Below are 15,917 nucleotides of genomic sequence, written 5' to 3' on the forward strand. Positions count from 1 at the left end.
GTTTATCATCACGAGGCACTCAAAATCAGTTATCAGTTGCACATTTGTTGCTGAATATGTTGCTCACCCCTGCTTATCAGAACTCAGAGAGTTAAGCCCTTGAGTACAGACAAAATTCGCACATTCCAGAGTTACCCTTTTATTGTTTTGCTTCAACAGAAGCTCTGAATAAAGTAACATTCAGCTGCGTTGGAATGATTATGTACATCAATACTAATGCTGTTAGAATATACTAAAGAAATGTAAAGAAGTAGTTTGGAACTGTTCTGGAATCTGTTTGGCTGTAGGTGGTCCATCAGTAACATATGACTAGGGTTATAGGATGGCAAAGTTTGTGTGTAGCTGTTTGCAATGGGAGCTATTAGCTGCATGTGTGTGTTTCTGCGTGAGCTAGTCCCAGTAAAACTCTTCTAATTTCCTTTCCTTCATTCCCAATGATAACTATAAGGATAGGCTTCCTCCTTACTGCTTAGACCCATCAAAGCATTCCACATCATTGATGATGAAGGAAAGGAGATGAGGAAAGGACCGTTTCAGACTATTGGGAGGTTGCTAGAGAGAAAGAAACATGCTGGTTTATAGGATATGTGTGTGTTTACTACATCAGTAATTCTCACACAGCTGTACGAAATCATGGTTCCATGGAGATCCTCGCCTTACGTTTATCTTCTTCACGCACAATGGCTCCACTTCTCTGAAAGAGAAACACATGAGTTACAGTGTCATATGCATACACAGGAATGTTGTGTGTGGTGTAGGTAAGTGTGTGAAAGTATGTGTCGTAAATAGATGAAAGGACTTATACCCGACAGAGGGGAATTCTGATATGCAGACAGACACAACGTGGATGTCTCCCTGCCTGTAGAAGTGCGCTCCAGTGTTCTTCAGCTGGATGGAGTCTATCTCACACAGTGGCACTGGGTGGGCTATCACCCTCCTGTACATGGTGCCGTCTGTCTGTCTGAAACAAACACACACACACACACACACACACACACACACACACACACACACACACACACACACACACACACACACACACACACACACACACACACACACACACACACACACACACACACACACACACACACACACACACACACACACAGCATGCCTGTTATTGAGAATATAATCCATGTTTACGTATCATACTGTGAACAGCTGTGAATCATGCTGTGTATACATGTTTTTGTCTCTTAACAGTGAGGGTTAGTGGTTGTACCTACAGCCTGAGTCTCTGCTCTGTTTCAGGATGTCCCCCAGTCCTCAGGATCACCTGCACCTCGGCGCTCTTGTCCAGGAGGAACACCTCCAGCTGCACCAGGATGTGATGGGCTGGGGAAGAGGAGGAGGGGACAGGATGTAACTTGATCATCATCACATGAGATATTGCTGTATTTAACCATTCAACTGTGGGGTCAAAGTAGTGGGCATAATGAACATCCAACAATTGTCTGATGGACAGCCAGTCTGTGTTTTTACATAGAGGTAAATGTTGGCTACTCACCACAGAAGGGAGGTGCAGAGGTTGTCAGGAGGAAAAGCTTCTTTGGTTGAGGAAGAGGAAAGACTGTTAAACCACTGTTCTCCAATAACCCTGAAACACACAAGGACACATGCACATACAAAAGACAGAGAGAGTAAGATGTAAAATAGCCATTCCTATCACAGTTATGACAGATGAAAGGCCTCCAGAGTACATTTACTGCTTTATCTGTATCAGTCTGTCACTGCATCAGCAGCGCCAGTGTGCCCAGACCAGACATGACACTAGCTAGGTCAGACAGTTGCCCTATCTCTCACTGAGTGAAACCTGACTAAAGTAAACATGGAAAGTGTGCTGGGAAGTTTGAATATTACCAAAATATCCCATGTAAACATGTTTCACGTGATCAAAATTGTTTGTGCATAGTCTACTCTAGGCTACATGTAAAAGGTGGCTATTTCTAATATTTACATTCGTATGACCAACCTACTCACAGACAGCAGGTTGGTATAATATCTGGGGAAATAGTTTAATGTTCATGATGTCCTTACCTATTCGTGGACATCTGCCTGGGCAGCCTAAACAGCGCCCCTTGAGGAAGTCCTCATAGCTGGAACAAGGGATGCCAGTCAGTGGGCAGGTCCCGTTCAGTGCGCTTATGTAGATGTGGAGCGCCCTCATGTGGTCACATATCACATAGCTATACACTGGAAAGTAGACAAGAACTGATCACAAACGAAGATTCTCAGGTAGCCAGAAGCTTACCACTAAATAGCCTATACGCTAGTAAACATAGTGCTTACTGTTTAGTTAGGGAATAATCAAAAACATCTACAGCTGTTTAAGTTGAAAGACATGTCTGAAGTTTATATTGAAATTCATACACACTTAGGTTAGGCCTCTTTGCCAATGAAGCATTTTGGCGGCAAAAACACGTACTTACTTGACGTAAACCTGGAGCGCGAGCAACCTGCTTGGTCCATCCCGCCGTTTAGGAAGAAGTCTGCATGGCCGACAGAGATGGAGATGCCGAAATCTGAGAGAAAAGGATGATAATTGATGTCGAATGGCTGACACCAGGACATTGTCATATTGTCATTCCAGTGAACAGTGAGACTTTTGAAATAGAGTAGGCCTACGAGGAAAAGATGGAATGGTAGCAGAAATCTCTTTGCAATAACAATGAATATTTGTGTGTAGCCTGTTCTCTCACAGTCGGCGTCAGTGTGGATGGCCTCCACAAACAGTGCATCTGAGGGGTCAAGACGGTCAAATGTGTCGGCTCTTTTAAACATGGGTCCAGCCGGGTCCAGACCTACAGCGGGAGATACAGAGGTCAGTGGGGGATAGATAGAGTACTGCATCAGCGACAGTGATGACAAACACAAATATACACACACAGAGCGCCTGTGAACTACTGCTCTAAAGCATTCAGGCTACTTCATATCACAGCGATAGTGTACAGACAGACAATCATATGTATTATTGTGTCGTTGTGTGACTTCAGAAGGGTAACAAATTCAGCTCACTGCCTTTCAATATCAGCTGTTGTTGTTTTCCAGAGCTATCTCTCTCTCTTTGAAAGCTTAATTCAGTCAGATTGGCAGAGATGAGAGGGTATGTGATTGACTGGCCTGCTTTGTGGTGACCAGTCTCTGTCTGGCCCTGTTGAGCCCTGTTCTGCAGACAGAAGGTGCCCTGTGGAACTGTTAATGGGTCAGACACAGATGGAGCTCACCTGTAATTCTTCCTATCTTGCCCTTGAACAGGGTCCCCACGAATCCAGACACATGTGCCCCAAGACTAACCCCAATGAAGTGAAATGACTCCAGTTTGCATCCATGGTTCTGTGGGACAGACATCAGACCTCCTTTATTTTCATTACTTTTAACTTAATTTGCTGTCAGTGTAAACATAAACAAATGAGGAGGCCCTGACCTGGAGCTGGTTGATGAGGACAGAGATCTGGATGGCCACCTCCTTGTAGTTCTCCACCACCATGTTGTAGGCGAGTGAGGCCCCATAGATCCAGTCCACCACCACCACGTTGGCATCCTGCACCCGCAGCAGAGCCTGGGCCAGCTGCTTCACCCAGGATGGCTTACTGCCCAGAGCTCTGGGAGGGAGGGAGGAAAGGGGAGGTGGAGGTTGGGAGGGAGGGAGGGAGGGAGGGAGGGAGGGAGGGAGGGAGGGAGGGAGGGAGGGAGGGAGGGAGGGAGGGAGGGAGGGAGGGAGGGAGGGAGGGAGGGCGAGATAACTTATACGTTTTATGTGTAGAATATAGATATACCTTGCCAAGTTTTTGACCTCCCTCCCTTATTCCTTACCTGTATCCATGGACAATTATCTTGGTGGGTTGGGAGGAGTTGAAGTAGGTGTTGTTGCTGAGGAAGTCCTGACCGAAGAGGCTGGCACAGTCTGTATTCTTGCGTGTCAAGAGCAGGTACTGCACCTGTAGCTTGCTGCCCTGCTGATGGTACTCCAGCCAGGTCGTGTTGTTGAAGTCAGCACATTCTGATCTGGGCTCCTCATCTTCCCCTGCAGGTTCAGAGGAGAAATGTCCATAAAGAACCTGGAGAACAACACCAACAACAACAACAAATGCACCATTTGCACAAAATAAAATCTTCTTTACATCTACAGTGACATGGCATATGCTATAATAAATGTGCTTAGAGGAAGGTTAGTGTATTAATTGAATAGTATTAGGAAGAAGCTTCTGCAATAGAGATGAGTTGTACTTACCGACTGCAAATGTAATGTAGAAGGCTAGAATACTGAGAATAGTTTGCACTGTTTTCAGTTTCCAGCCCATTGTCTTGAAAGAAGAGTATCAAGAATGGTAACTTGGCTTTACCAGATAGGTTGGTGAAATGTGTTGGTGAACTGTGCCTCGGATCCTTAGCTTTGGAAACTTTATTTTCCCTCTCAGCAGTCCTTGTAGCTATGCAATAATTCACTTTGGTTCTAGAAATGTCATTCAACCCTCTACTGGTCAACAGTGGCCACAAAAGGGCAGGAATCTACTTAAGAGAATGAAGTTGAACACAACGTTATTTCACAATGCCTGGCATTGAAATAGTTAGTTACACAGTAACAGAGATGGGGGGTTGGGAGAATTTCCTTCCCTGCTTTCTCGCAAAGCTCAGCTGGTACAGTAAACTAGCCTTATGAAAACGTACCCACATACAGTGCCTTGCGAAAGTATTCGGCCCCCTTGAACTTTGCGACCTTTTGCCACATTTCAGGCTTCAAACATAAAGATATAAAACTGTATTTTTTTGTGAAGAATCAACAACAAGTGGGACACAATCATGAAGTGGAACGACATTTATTGGATATTTCAAACTTTTTTAACAAATCAAAAACTGAAAAATTGGGCGTGCAAAATTATTCAGCCCCTTTACTTTCAGTGCAGCAAACTCTCTCCAGAAGTTCAGTGAGGATCTCTGAATGATCCAATGTTGACCTAAATGACTAATGATGATAAATACAATCCACCTGTGTGTAATCAAGTCTCCGTATAAATGCACCTGCACTGTGATAGTCTCAGAGGTCCGTTAAAAGCGCAGAGAGCATCATGAAGAACAAGGAACACACCAGGCAGGTCCGAGATACTGTTGTGAAGAAGTTTAAAGCCGGATTTGGATACAAAAAGATTTCCCAAGCTTTAAACATCCCAAGGAGCACTGTGCAAGCGATAATATTGAAATGGAAGGAGTATCAGACCACTGCAAATCTACCAAGACCTGGCCGTCCCTCTAAACTTTCAGCTCATACAAGGAGAAGACTGATCAGAGATGCAGTCAAGAGGCCCATGATCACTCTGGATGAACTGCAGAGATCTACAGCTGAGGTGGGAGACTCTGTCCATAGGACAACAATCAGTCATATATTGCACAAATCTGGCTTTTATGGAAGAGTGGCAAGAAGAAAGCCATTTCTTAAAGATATCCATAAAAAGTGTTGTTTAAAGTTTGCCACAAGCCACCTGAGAGACACACCAAACATGTGGAAGAAGGTGCTCTGGTCAGATGAAACCAAAATTGAACTTTTTGGCAACAATGCAAAACATTATGTTTGGCGTAAAAGCAACACAGCTGAACACACCATCCCCACTGTCAAACATGGTGGTGGCAGCATCATGGTTTGGGCCTGCTTTTCTTCAGCAGGGACAGGGAAGATGGTTAAAATTGATGGGAAGATGTATGGAGCCAAATACAGGACCATTCTGGAAGAAAACCTGATGGAGTCTGCAAAAGACCTGAGACTGGGACGGAGATTTGTCTTCCAACAAGACAATGATCCAAAACATAAAGCAAAATCCACAATGAAATGGTTCAAAAATAAACATATCCAGGTGTTAGAATGGCCAAGTCAAAGTCCAGAACTGAATCCAATCGAGAATCTGTGGAAAGAACTGAAAACTGCTGTTCACAAATGCTCTCCATCCAACCTCACTGAGCTCGAGCTGTTTTGCAATGAGGAATGGGAAAAAATTTCAGTCTCTCGATGTGCAAAACTGATAGAGACATACCCCAAGCGACTTACAGCTGTAATCGCAGCAAAAGGTGGCGCTACAAAGTATTAACTTAAGGGGGCTGAATAATTTTGCGCGCCCAATTTTTCAGTTTTTGATTTGTTAAAAAAGTTTGAAATATCCAATAAATGTCGTTCCACTTCATGATTTTGTCCTACTTGTTGTTGATTCTTCACAAAAAAAATAAAGTTTTATATCTTTATGTTTGAAGCCTGAAATGTGGCAAAAGGTTGCAAAGTTCAAGGGGGCCGAATACTTTCGCAAGGCACTGTACCTCTCCTGCTCCAGTCGTTCGCCAGTGTGTTGTTTAGGACCCAGTGCTTAGTCTATATGGGGGGTTGTGAATCCATGACCTCACTGGTGATCAATACCTGTTTGTTTTAATACTAAACTCTGGCTGTCTGAGGGTGACATTCTCACTGTGTCGCATGGTGAGTTCATTTCAGTTTTGGATTCAGACTAGTCTACCCTTACACTCATCCATGTGACTATATAGATGGACCTGCAACTCTAATCAGACTGTAGTAGTTCAGCTTTTATTTAAGAAAATAATCCTCCTCTCTGGAGAACAAGGTCAAGGACATGTAGGCCTATTGTGTCTGGGATTGAGAATACAGTGTCAGTCTCCATATCTTTCTGATGAAATCAAATGGGTCAGGCTGAGTGGTCATAAGTGAGAACAGACCGGGAAAGAACATGTTCAGAGATTGTTTTTCACACAACTTTAATATCAACTTTTACAGAGTGCAGTAATGAGGATTAGACACTTGGACTGGGGATGGTGAGCTATATGTTATGTGTTATTAGCAGATCGTGGGGCAATTATTTAACCTTTATTCTCTCTCTCTCCTTGGGTAACTGGGAAGCCACCCAATCCATGGTCCGCTTGCGTGCCTCCTCCCAGCTGTACCGTGGAGCGTACCCCATGTCCCTCTGAGCCCTCCGATAGGAAAAGCTGAAGGGTGTGTTCAGCATGGTGAGGAGCTGCCGGTTTATGGGCGGTGTGAAGCGCTTGAAGGGGCAGAGCAGTATCTGCAGCATCTCCATGAGGAAACAGAGGAGGTAGAGGACTGGGATGGGCAGGATAGGCTTCTCCTGGATGCTGAAGCCCAGCGGCGACAACACAGCATGGTTGAAGTCAGAGTAGCTGACAGGCGGCGTGTCATCTGAGATGTAGTAGAAGTTCCCTCCGATGGCGGCTCTCCGCTGGGGGTCTCGCAGGGCACGGGCGGCCTGGAGGTGGGCCAGGGCCGCATTCCCCACGTATACAGGGTTCACCTGGGCCTCCGGGCGGGAGGTCCGGTACAACATATCCCCGTTCCGAATCCCGTCTCCCATATGGCCCAGCAGGAAACGGCAGCCCTCTCCATAGATGTACATGGGTCGGAGGGCGCAGGTGGCCAGCCGGCCCCCATTCTGGAGCACCTCACCCTGGGCTTGCAGGGTGACCTGCTCGGCCTCCTTCTTGGTCTTGCTGTAGGGGAACTTTAGGGAGCATGTGTAGGGTGTGTTCTCATCACCGTTGATGATGGGGTCTCCGTTGGCGTTGGGGCCGGCGACCTCGATGCTGCTGGTGTAGATGAAGGACACCACATTCTCCTGGACGCACGTCTCCAGAAGGAGCTGGGTTCCTGAGAAAGATGTCAGATGAATGAGTACATCAGCAGGGTCAATTCTGTTTTCAAGAGCAGCTCAAGTATTTGAAAGTATTGGACATGTGTATTTCACTCAGGTCTGCTGCCAATCCCAACCCAAAGCTTCAGTAAAAATCTGATCATACCTTTGACGTTGACCCTGTGAAGCTCACTGTATAACACCTTCCCGGTGACGTCAATGAGGGACGCAGTGTGGAAGACCAGCGATGCTCCCTTGCACGCTCTCCTCAGCAGCTCACTATCACTAATGTCCCCCTCAAATACACTTACCAGCGTGTCCCCTCTGATCTCTGACAACAAACCAATCAGAGAAGAAACAAACCGAAGAAAAGTTGTAAAATATCAATATTTACACTAACCCTAGTAGTGAGAGAGAAAAAAAGGAGAGCTGGTATAGTATTTACCTTCCAGACACTGTATGAGTTGTGGTCGGACATTTATGTCCAGCATACGAATCTCTGTGAGCTTGTCTTCCTCCAGCAGCAGCCGTACCAGCCTCTCTCCCAGGAACCCACAGGCTCCTGTCACCACACACACATCACCTTGCAGAGACATGGCCCAGTCCAAAATCTGAAACTACTACCACTTTCAGAAAACTCCCTTTCCTAAGCACTGGGAATGATCAATGCTCCGGACTTTGTCCCGTCCTAAAACTCCTCTGCTATCCCGAGGGCATGGCAGACACTAACTTAACACCCCTCTCCCCTCTCTGAAAACTCCCTTTTTCTAGCCTGAGGGAATGTGCTAGAAGTGCCGGTAACTGCCACTCTGGGGTGAGAAGTGAGGCAAGGTCTACAGGCAGGCATACGCAAGAGAGGGAGGGAGGACAGGGATGTTTTATTTCCCAGTATCTGCCAAGGACGGCTGCCAAGGCTACAGGTCACAGACCAGCCATGGAAAACAGAAGACTTGAATGTCAAGGCGACGTCTGACTAACAATTTGTTTTTGTCATCAGATTTAGTGGCTCTGGCTGGTTTATTTTGACAGGCTTGGCCACTGATTCTCTACATGCTCTATAAAACATCTATATACAGTGCCTTGCGAAAGTATTCGGCCCCCTTGAACTTTGCGACCTTTTGCCACATTTCAGGCTTCAAACATAAAGATATAAAACTGTATTTTTTTGTAAAGAATCAACAACAAGTGGGACACAATCATGAAGTGGAACGACAGTTATTGGATATTTCAAACCTTTTTAACAAATCAAAAACTGAAAAATTGGGCGTGCAAAATTATTCAGCCCCCTTAAGTTAATACTTTGTAGCGCCACCTTTTGCTGCGATTACAGCTGTAAGTCGCTTGGGGTATGTCTCTATCAGTTTTGCACATCGAGAGACTGACATTTTTTCCCATTCCTCATTGCAAAACAGCTCGAGCTCAGTGAGGTTGGATGGAGAGCATTTGTGAACAGCAGTTTTCAGTTCTTTCCACAGATTCTCGATTGGATTCAGGTCTGGACTTTGACTTGGCCATTCTAACACCTGGATATGTTTATTTTTGAACCATTCCATTGTAGATTTTGCTTTATGTTTTGGATCATTGTCTTGTTGGAAGACAAATCTCCGTCCCAGTCTCAGGTCTTTTGCAGACTCCATCAGGTTTTCTTCCAGAATGGTCCTGTATTTGGCTCCATCCATCTTCCCATCAATTTTAACCATCTTCCCTGTCCCTGCTGAAGAAAAGCAGGTCCAAACCATGATGCTGCCACCACCATGTTTGACAGTGGGGATGGTGTGTTCGGCTGTGTTGCTTTTACGCCAAACATAACGTTTTGCATTGTTGCCAAAAAGTTCAATTTTGGTTTCATCTGACCAGAGCACCTTCTTCCACATGTTTGGTGTGTCTCCCAGGTGGCTTGTGGCAAACTTTTAACAACACTTTTTATGGATATCTTTAAGAAATGGCTTTCTTCTTGCCACTCTTCCATAAAGGCCAGATTTGTGCAATATACGACTGATTGTTGTCCTATGGACAGAGTCTCCCACCTCAGCTGTAGATCTCTGCAGTTCATCCAGAGTGATCATGGGCCTCTTGGCTGCATCTCTGATCAGTCTTCTCCTTGTATGAGCTGAAAGTTTAGAGGGACGGCCAGGTCTTGGTAGATTTGCAGTGGTCTGATACTCCTTCCATTTCAATATTATCGCTTGCACAGTGCTCCTTGGGATGTTTAAAGCTTGGGAAATCTTTTTGTATCCAAATCCGGCTTTAAACTTCTTCACAACAGTATCTCGGACCTGCCTGGTGTGTTCCTTGTTCTTCATGATGCTCTCTGCGCTTATAACGGACCTCTGAGACTGTTACGGTGAGTGAATGAGGACCCAAAAGCGAACTAACTTAAACAGAGCTTCTTTAATAACCAAACATAGGTAGGCTCAGATAGACCGGCAGATTCCGACAGGACAGGACAAGGTTACAGCAAACATGACGATAGTCTGGCTCAGGCATGAAACACAACAAACAAGAATCCGACAAGGACAGGAACAAAAACAGAGAGAGATATAGGGGACTAATCAGAGGGAAAAAGGGAACAGGTGGGAAACGGGGTGACGAGGTAGTCAGGAGGAGACAAGGAACAGCTGGGGGAAAGCGGGGGAGAAAAGGTAACCTAATACGACCAGCAGAGGGAGACAGGGTGAAAGGAAAGGACAGAAAGACACAACATGACAATACATGACAGTACCCCCCCACTCACCGAGCGCCTCCTGGCGCACTCGAGGAGGAAACCTGGCGGCAACGGAGGAAATCCTCGATCAGCGCACGGTCCAGCACGTCCCGAGAGGGAACCCAACTCCTCTCCTCAGGACCGTACCCCTCCCAATCAACGAGGTACTGGTGACCACGGCCCCGAGGACGCATGTCCAAAATCCTGCGGACCCTGTAGATGGGTGCGCCCTCGACAAGGATGGGGGGGGGGGGGGGGAAGACGAGCGGGGGCGCGAAGAACGGGCTTAATACAGGAGACATGGAAGACCGGGTGGACGCGACGAAGGTATCGCGGAAGAAGAAGTCGAACTGCGACAGGATTAATGACCCGAGAAATACGGAACGGACCAATGAACCGCGGGGTCAACTTGCGAGAAGCCGTCTTAAGGGGAAGGTTCTGAGTGGAGAGCCAAACTCTCTGACCGCGACAATATCTAGGACTCTTAGTTCTACGCTTATTAGCAGCCCTCACAGTCTGCGTCCTATAACGGCAAAGTGCAGACCTGACCCTCTTCCAGGTGCGCTCGCAACGTTGGACAAAAGCCTGAGCGGAGGGGACGCTGGACTCGGCGAACTGAGATGAGAACAGCGGAGGCTGGTACCCGAGGCTACTCTGAAAAGGAGATAGCCCGGTCGCAGACGAAGGAAGCGAGTTGTGGGCGTATTCTGCCCAGGGGAGCTGTTCTGACCAAGACGCAGGGTTGCGAAAAGAAAGACTGCGTAAGATGCGACCAATAGTCTGATTGGCCCGTTCTGCTTGACCGTTAGACTGGGGGTGAAAGCCGGAAGAGAGACTGACGGAAGCCCCAATCAAACGGCAAAACTCCCTCCAAAATTGAGACGTGAATTGCGGACCTCTGTCCGAAACGACGTCTGACGGAAGGCCATGAATTCTGAAAACATTCTCGATGATGATTTGTGCCGTCTCTTTAGCAGAAGGAAGCTTAGCAAGGGGAATGAAATGAGCCGCCTTAGAGAACCTATCGACAACCGTAAGAATAACAGTCTTCCCCGCTGACGAAGGCAGTCCGGTGACAAAATCTAAGGCGATGTGAGACCACGGTCGAGAGGGAATGGGAAACGGCCTGAGACGGCCGGCAGGAGGGGAGTTACCGGACTTAGTCTGCGCGCAGACCGAACAAGCAGCCACGAAACGACGCCTGTCATGCTCCCGGGTGGGCCACCAAAAACGCTGGCGAATGGAAGCAAGCGTACCCCGAACGCCAGGGTGGCCGGCTAACTTGGCAGAGTGAGCCCACTGAAGAACGGCCAGACGAGTAGGAACGGGAATGAAAAGAAGGTTCCTAGGACAAGCGCGCGGCGACGGAGTGTGAGTGAGCGCTTGCTTTACCTGCCTCTCAATTCCCCAGACAGTCAACCCGACAACACGCCCCTCAGGGAGAATCCCCTCGGGGTCAGTGGAGGCTACTGAAGAACTGAAGAGACGAGATAAAGCATCAGGCTTGGTGTTCTTAGAGCCCGGACGATAAGAAATCACGAACTCGAAACGAGCGAAAAACAGCGCCCAACGCGCCTGACGCGCATTAAGTCGTTTGGCAGAACGGATGTACTCAAGGTTCCTATGGTCAGTCCAAACGACAAAAGGAACGGTCGCCCCCTCCAACCACTGTCGCCATTCGCCTAGGGCTAACCGGATGGCGAGCAGTTCGCGGTTTCCCACATCATAGTTACGTTCCGACGGGGACAGGCGATGAGAAAAATACGCGCATGGGTGGACCTTGTCGTCAGAGAGGGAGCGCTGAGAAAGAATGGCTCCCACGCCCACCTCTGACGCGTCAACCTCGACAACGAACTGTCTAGAGACGTCAGGTGTAACAAGGATAGGAGCGGATGTAAAACGATTCTTGAGGAGATCAAAAGCTCCCTGGGCGGAAACGGACCACTTAAAGCACGTCTTGACAGAAGTAAGGGCTGTGAGAGGAGCTGCCACCTGACCGAAATTACGGATGAAACGACGATAGAAGTTTGCGAAGCCGAGAAAGCGCTGCAGCTCGACGCGTGACTTAGGGGCGGGCCAATCAATGACAGCTTGGACCTTAGCGGGATCCATCTTAATGCCTTCAGCGGAAATAACAGAACCGAGAAATGTGACGGAGGAGGCATGAAAAGTGCACTTCTCAGCCTTCACAAAAAGACAATTCTCTAAAAGGCGCTGGAGGACACGTCGAACGTGCTGAAGATGAATCTGGAGTGACGGTGAAAAAATCAGGATATCGTCAAGGTAAACGAAAACAAAGATGTTCAGCATGTCTCTCAGGACATCATTGACTAATGCCTGAAAGACAGCTGGAGCGTTAGCGAGGCCGAAAGGAAGAACCCGGTATTCAAAGTGCCCTAACGGAGTGTTAAACGCCGTCTTCCACTCGTCCCCCTCCCTGATGCGCACGAGATGGTAAGCGTTACGAAGGTCCAACTTAGTGAAAAACCTGGCTCCCTGCAGGATCTCGAAGGCTGAAGACATAAGAGGAAGCGGATAACGATTCTTAACTGTTATGTCATTCAGCCCTCGATAATCTATGCAGGGGCGCAGAGACCCGTCCTTCTTCTTGACAAAAAAAAACCCCGCTCCGGCGGGAGAGGAGGAGGGGACTATGGTACCGGCGTCAAGAGCTACAGACAAATAATCCTCGAGAGCCTTACGTTCGGGAGCCGACAGAGAGTATAGTCTACCCCGGGGGGGAGTGGTTCCCGGAAGGAGATCAATACTACAATCATACGACCGGTGTGGAGGAAGAGAAGTGGCCCTGGACCGACTGAACACCGTGCGCAGATCGTGATATTCCTCCGGCACCCCTGTCAAATCACCAGGCTCCTCCTGTGAAGAAGAGACAGAGGAAACAGGAGGGATAGCAGACATTAAACATTTCACATGACAAGAGACGTTCCAGGAGAGGATAGAATTACTAGACCAATTAATGGAAGGATTATGACAAACTAGCCAGGGATGGCCCAAAACAACAGGTGTAAAAGGTGAACGAAAAATCAAAAAAGAAATGGTTTCGCTATGATTACCAGAAACAGTGAGGGTTAAAGGTAGCGTCTCACGCTGAATCCTGGGGAGAGGACTACCATCCAGGGCGAACAAGGCCGTGGACTCCCTTAACTGTCTGAGAGGAATGTCATGTTCCCGAGCCCAGGTCTCGTCCATAAAACAGCCCTCCGCCCCAGAGTCTATTAAGGCACTGCAGGAAGCTGACGAACCGGTCCAGCGTAGATGGACCGACAAGGTAGTGCAGGATCTTGAAGGAGAGACAGGAGTAGTAGCGCTCACCAGTAGCCCTCCGCTTACTGATGAGCTCTGGCTTTTACTGGACATGAAGTGACAAAATGACCAGCAGAACCGCAATAGAGACAGAGGCGGTTGGTGATTCTCCGTTCCCTCTCCTTAGTCGAGATGCGGATACCTCCCAGCTGCATAGGCTCAGCTCCCGAGCCGGCAGAGGAAGATGGTAGTGATGCGGAGAGGGGGGCAACGGAGAACGCGAGCTCCTTTCCACGAGCTCGGTGACGAAGATCAACCCGTCGCTCAATGCGAATAGCGAGTTCAATCAAGGAATCCACGCTGGAAGGAACCTCCCGGGAGAGAATCTCATCCTTTACCTCTGCGCGGAGACCCTCCAGAAGACGAGCGAGCAAAGCCGGCTCGTTCCAGCCACTGGAGGCAGCAAGAGTGCGAAACTCAATAGAGTAGTCTGTTATGGATCGATTGCCTTGACATAGGGAAGACAGGGCCCTGGAAGCCTCCTCCCCAAAAACAGATCGATCAAAAACCCGTATCATCTCCTCCTTAAAGTCCTGATACTGGTTAGTACACTCAGCCCTTGCCTCCCAGATTGCCGTGCCCCACTCACGAGCCCGTCCAGTAAGGAGAGATATGACGTAGGCGACACGAGCAGTGCTCCTGGCGTAAGTGTTGGGCTGGAGAGAAAACACAATATCACACTGGGTGAGGAACGAGCGGCATTCAGTGGGCTCCCCAGAGTAACACGGCGGGTTATTGATTCTGGGCTCCGGAGATTCGAAAGCCCTGGAAGTGGCCGGTGGATCGAGGCGGAGATGGTGAACCTGTTCTGTGAGGTTGGAGACTTGGGTGGCCAGGGTCTCAACGGCATGTCGAGCAGCAGACAATTCCTGCTCGTGTCTGCCTAGCATCGCTCCCTGGATCTCGACGGCTGAGTGGAGAGGATCCGAAGTCGCTGGGTCCATTCTTGGTCGGATTCTTCTGTTACGGTGAGTGAATGAGGACCCAAAAGCGAACTAACTTAAACAGAGCTTCTTTAATAACCAAACATAGGTAGGCTCAGATAGACCGGCAGATTCCGACAGGACAGGACAAGGTTACAGCAAACATGACGATAGTCTGGCTCAGGCATGAAACACAACAAACAAGAATCCGACAAGGACAGGAACAAAAACAGAGAGAGATATAGGGGACTAATCAGAGGGAAAAAGGGAACAGGTGGGAAACGGGGTGACGAGGTAGTCAGGAGGAGACAAGGAACAGCTGGGGGAAAGCGGGGGAGAAAAGGTAACCTAATACGACCAGCAGAGGGAGACAGGGTGAAAGGAAAGGACAGAAAGACACAACATGACAATACATGACAGAGACTATCACAGTGCAGGTGCATTTATACGGAGACTTGATTACACACAGGTGGATTGTATTTATCATCATTAGTCATTTAGGTCAACATTGGATCATTCAGAGATCCTCACTGAACTTCTGGAGAGAGTTTGCTGCACTGAAAGTAAAGGGGCTGAATAATTTTGCACGCCCAATTTTTCAGTTTTGATTTGTTAAAAAAGTTTGAAATATCCAATAAATGTCGTTCCACTTCATGATTGTGTCCCACTTGTTGTTGATTCTTCACAAAAAAATACAGTTTTATATCTTTATGTTTGAAGCCTGAAATGTGGCAAAAGGTCGCAAAGTTCAAGGGGGCCGAATACTTTCGCACGGCACTGTATTCACCCTGTGTCATTTATTCCAGATTTTAAACCTAATCCGGATCTGCATTAGGATCAGTTTGGTCTTAAGTAGCATATGTTGAAGTAGTTTTATCCTCTCATAAACTGCCAAATGTATGTGATTGCAGGTGGTTTTGTGACATTTTGAACAGCTCAAGATTCTAGAGTAACACACTGGACATGTCTGTTATGGGATGGTTTTAAAAAGATGGTTTAGGTGTCTATTGAGTTTGTTTCCAGTTTCATAAGCTCTCCATCTCCCTGTGATAACAGACATGTTAGTAGACCTTGGTCTGGTATTAGGGCCTCCCTCTCTGCTGTCTTATCTGGAGGATGAAGGATAATGTCACTGTGCCAAGGCCACAGCTGAAACATGCAAAGACCTCCATGTTCAACCCACATCCCTTCAACTCAATCAACCCCTCTAGACTAGTTAGTGGGATGACATGTTAGATTGTGTGGTGTTTGGTTTGACTTGAAAAGGATGATTCATAGTATGCATTTTAATTTCTTAAAATACACTAGTCATTCATATAAAAT

The 15,917-nt window shown here is 47.5% G+C and overlaps 2 protein-coding genes across 3 annotated transcripts; both read right to left on the bottom strand.

Moving 5' to 3' along the window:
- Positions 1–123: 123 nt before the first annotated feature.
- On the bottom strand, positions 124–4,523 carry pla1a (phospholipase A1 member A). 2 transcript variants are annotated; one of them, XR_002472975.2, is made up of 11 exons: positions 4,235–4,523; positions 3,817–4,027; positions 3,428–3,605; positions 3,228–3,336; positions 2,703–2,804; positions 2,433–2,525; positions 2,041–2,196; positions 1,511–1,600; positions 1,230–1,338; positions 806–957; positions 124–694 (listed from the first exon to the last, which is right to left on the bottom strand). XR_002472975.2 is itself a non-coding variant. In XM_021597713.2 (11 exons), exons 1-11 carry the CDS (start codon positions 4,302–4,304, stop codon positions 604–606), a joined length of 1,365 nt encoding a protein of 454 aa, XP_021453388.1. In that variant the 5' UTR covers positions 4,305–4,523; the 3' UTR covers positions 127–603. The 2 variants fall into 2 exon arrangements, 1 of the variants encoding a protein (XP_021453388.1); XM_021597713.2 differs by having other exon boundaries at positions 127–694; positions 806–961.
- A 2,213-nt stretch (positions 4,524–6,736) lies between these two features.
- Positions 6,737–8,484, bottom strand: hsd3b1 (hydroxy-delta-5-steroid dehydrogenase, 3 beta- and steroid delta-isomerase 1). Its single transcript, XM_021597717.2, has 3 exons — positions 8,089–8,484; positions 7,810–7,974; positions 6,737–7,660 (listed from the first exon to the last, which is right to left on the bottom strand). Exons 1-3 carry the CDS (start codon positions 8,237–8,239, stop codon positions 6,852–6,854), a joined length of 1,125 nt encoding a protein of 374 aa, XP_021453392.1. The 5' UTR covers positions 8,240–8,484; the 3' UTR covers positions 6,737–6,851.
- Between the last annotated feature and the right edge of the window lie 7,433 nt (positions 8,485–15,917).

Source organism: Oncorhynchus mykiss, chromosome 3 (assembly GCF_013265735.2).
Source record: "Oncorhynchus mykiss isolate Arlee chromosome 3, USDA_OmykA_1.1, whole genome shotgun sequence".
NCBI lineage: Eukaryota > Metazoa > Chordata > Actinopteri > Salmoniformes > Salmonidae > Oncorhynchus > Oncorhynchus mykiss.